At 41.3% G+C, this 3,557-nt stretch overlaps 1 protein-coding gene across 1 annotated transcript; it reads left to right on the forward strand.

The window, feature by feature from the left end:
- Window positions 1-512: 512 nt before the first annotated feature.
- On the forward strand, window positions 513-1,469 carry LOC104578370 (olfactory receptor 4S2). Its single transcript, XM_010225925.2, has one exon. It carries the CDS (start codon window positions 528-530, stop codon window positions 1,467-1,469), a length of 942 nt encoding a protein of 313 aa, XP_010224227.2. The 5' UTR covers window positions 513-527.
- The last annotated feature ends 2,088 nt before the right edge of the window (window positions 1,470-3,557 follow it).

Genomic DNA, 3,557 nt, shown 5'->3' on the forward strand with positions numbered 1-3,557 from the left:
TAAACAAGAATTCAAAGATCTTGTAAGTGTAAGTACAAAGATCTCATATTATAAATTACAAATATATTTTATAATAATATAAATACATCTGATAAATATTTTTAGGTATTCTTAAATACATATATTTTAGAAAGATTGCTGTCAAGGACTTTGTTGACAGAGGACAAACATGCTGCATTATCTGCCTTCTAGTGCCCAAGGAGAAGACTCTAGCCTGGTTCTTAGCCAATGGAAGGATATCAGCCAAGTAGTCGATCCTTCAGTATCCTGGAAGACCAGAATTAAGGAGTATATCACAGAGTACACCTGTCTCCTTGCCACCAAAGGCCTGGCAGAAGTTTTGCACTGTTTAGAATTATATGTCTGTGAGAGAAAAAAGAGTTACAGAAAATAAACAATTCATAAACTTAATACTAACCTGCCCCTCCATTTTTTTTTAATAATGAAAAAACAAACCTGATGATTGATAAATCCTGTATCTGTCTTTATTTCCCCAGATGTATAAGCTATATATTGCCACCCAATTGATGAACATGGAGAATGTAAGCCATGTGAAGGAATTCGTTCTTCTGGGCCTTTCAAAGAACAAAGAGGAGGACAAAATATGTTTTGTGGTGTTTTTTTTCTTCTATATGATTATTGTGGCAGGAAATCTGCTTATTGTTATCACTGTTATTAGCAGTCAGTATCTGAACTCTCCTATGTATTTCTTCCTTCGCTATCTGTCCATTGTAGATATTTGCTACTCTTCTGCCACAGTTCCCAAAATGATTGCTGATTTCCTTGTTGAAAAGAAAACCATTTCCTTTGTGGGTTGCACAGCACAGCTATTTGGAGTACATTTCTTTGGCTGCACTGAGATCTTCATCCTCACAGTGATGGCCTATGATCGCTACATTGCCATATGCAGACCCCTCCACTACACCATGCTCATGACCAGGCGTGTGTGTGGCTGGACAGTGTTCGGGTCATGGGTGGGGGGCTTTGTGCACTCCATAGTGCAGACATTTCTAACCATGAGGCTCCCTTTTTGCGGCCCCAACAAAATTGACCACTACTTCTGTGATGTCCACCCCCTCCTACAACTGGCCTGTACCGACACCTATTTTGTGGGCATTATTGTTGTTGCCAATAGTGGAATGATTTCTCTGAGCTGTTTCTTCATCCTGGTCTTGTCCTACATTGCCATCTTGTTTTCCTTGAGAAAGCATACATCTGAAGGGCGGCACAAAGCCCTCTCCACCTGCGGGTCCCACATATCTGTGGTGATTCTCTTCTTTGGGCCATGCACGTTCACCTACATACGCTCATCCAGAAACCTCTCGGGGGACAAGTGGGTAGCTGTGTTTTACACTGTCATCACACCTATGCTGAACCCACTCATCTACACACTGCGAAATGAGGAGGTGAAAAGTGCCATGAGAAAACTGTGGAATAGAAAAGTCAGGAGTGAAAAGGCTGAGTTGTAGAACTGTGGTAGCATTTCCTCAGTAGCTGAGAAAATCAAGTATCTCTCACTATAATTCCGTTCTGGAAAAGTTACTGAGAGGTCCCTTTTGAAGAAAAGCTTGTTTTTAGCTGGTGCTGTAATTAGGAAGACACTGAAAGTTCATGTTTTGATTGGAATGAAACTACAAACTCTGTGTTTAGCAGGGATTCATTCGTGTTTCTTTTTGAATAGCGCAGGCCCAGGACTGGGGCTTCCAAGCACTATTGGAACATCAGCAAATAAATAAATGCTATCAAAAATGTTAAAATATTTTCCAGGCAAAGCATCCCATTAGTTAGAGCACTCCAAGGTGTAAGTTTTCAGACAGAAAAATTCCATCTACTCTTTAATACACTCAGCTAGGAAACAATGGCCCAAGGTGTCTGCAAGCCTCTTGGTCACCTGCTGCTGGAAGCAATTGCACTAAAGACTTTTTCTTTACTTTGAAGTAAATGCCCTCCTATGAGTACTACATTATCATGTGTTGAATCTATGGGTTAGCAATTAAACTGCTGATATTAGATGCTGGTTGGGTCATTTGCTGATGCATATAGTATGAGAAAAAGCTTCTCCCCTTTCCATCTCATTTCCATTCACCTATCATCCTTCTTCCTAACCATCCCCTTTGCCCTTCATCTTTGTCTCAGATTTTGCATTTTAGTGTTTAGGCTAATGCAGAATCAAAGATCCAAGTGAAAGATAAATTGCTCACCACTGGAAATTGCTGCTACTAAAAAAAGAATTTGGGAGCACAATTTTATGTGTCGCTGAAAGAAAATAAAAAGAGTTATTCAAGAATAACTTTTGTATATGAGATAACCCCAGCACAACAAGGCACATTCACCTGGGCAATAGGCCCAGGCAAAGGAAAGAATCTATTAGGGAACAGCTGGAACACAGTACTATAGAGGGATAGAAGGGAAGTAGGAGGGAGGAGGAGAAATGTGAAGATGAAAGACTAAATCAGCTCAAAGCCCATCAAACCTGCTATAGGGAGATTAGTTACAGCTGCTAAGGTACTCCACAAGAATAGAGGAGCCATTAAGAGACATAGAACCCTGACTTCTACCTTTCCAGGAGGAAAACAGTAAATCATCTGAGTGAGGAAGAAAGAGATCTGTCTAATGGACTCTGAGACTAAGTAAGGGACTCTGAAAGTAACTGAAGCACTTCCTGTTTAATTTCTTCACTTATGTTCCCTATAAACCCTTGCTTGCATTTGTGTTGTGCCTTACCATGGCTTAAGTGAGATACAAGGGAAGAAGATGTCTCCTGTACAGGAGAGCAGCAACTCTTCAGACCAGATGCTTGGACAATGTAGGAAATGCTCTGATTCCCTGATTGTTCTCTGCTGGACACAGCGGGTGACAGAGGGGGTTCCATTTCACCTGCATGTACCACGTGCACTGGAGACATCTCAGTGTCTTCTCCTGCCCATGTTGTTTAATATGGACAGCAGGCAGCACGAAATCCTCATTCTGAAGGCTCGTAGGGATGATGTCTCTCAGACCTGAGCCAGCATGTGCCCCACCCAGCTCTGTAGACACAGCTAAAGGTGGGATGATACCCATCCACTTGCAGCAGTCTTAGATTCTTCATTCAGAGCAGGACAGTTGTCTAGCCCTGTTGGCATCACTGCCAACAGGGAGAATCAGGCACCTTCAAAGGCCAGTCTGTCTCACCCTATGTGGGATATTTAGAAAGACGGGTGGGGCCCACTGATCCTCTTCACACTGAAACTGCTAAGGGGTTAGGAAACATGGTCAGTTCAAGATAAGGCTTAAAATTTAAAAGCTATTTTTAAAAAATATTTGAGGAAAGAACTACTTTATCTTTCTCACTTCCGGGTACTAGCTGCAACAGGCAACGGTGGGACCATAGCTTATGAAAGGTCTCAAAAACATTAGATTCCTCTACACATTGGCCCAGATTCTTGTAATAATTTAGTATTAGGGCTAAACAGCTGCTTGTATATTTTGCATTGTCTGAGTAAAAATACCTGACAAGTAATGAGGTCTAACCACAAACTTTTCAAAAGTTTCGAAGTAATTTCCTCTTTTACTTCTTG

Source organism: Tinamus guttatus, unplaced genomic scaffold, assembly GCF_059628265.1.
Source record: "Tinamus guttatus ecotype Peru unplaced genomic scaffold, ASM5962826v1 Tinamus_guttatus_pri_ptg000546l, whole genome shotgun sequence".
In the NCBI taxonomy this organism is placed as follows: domain Eukaryota; kingdom Metazoa; phylum Chordata; class Aves; order Tinamiformes; family Tinamidae; genus Tinamus; species Tinamus guttatus.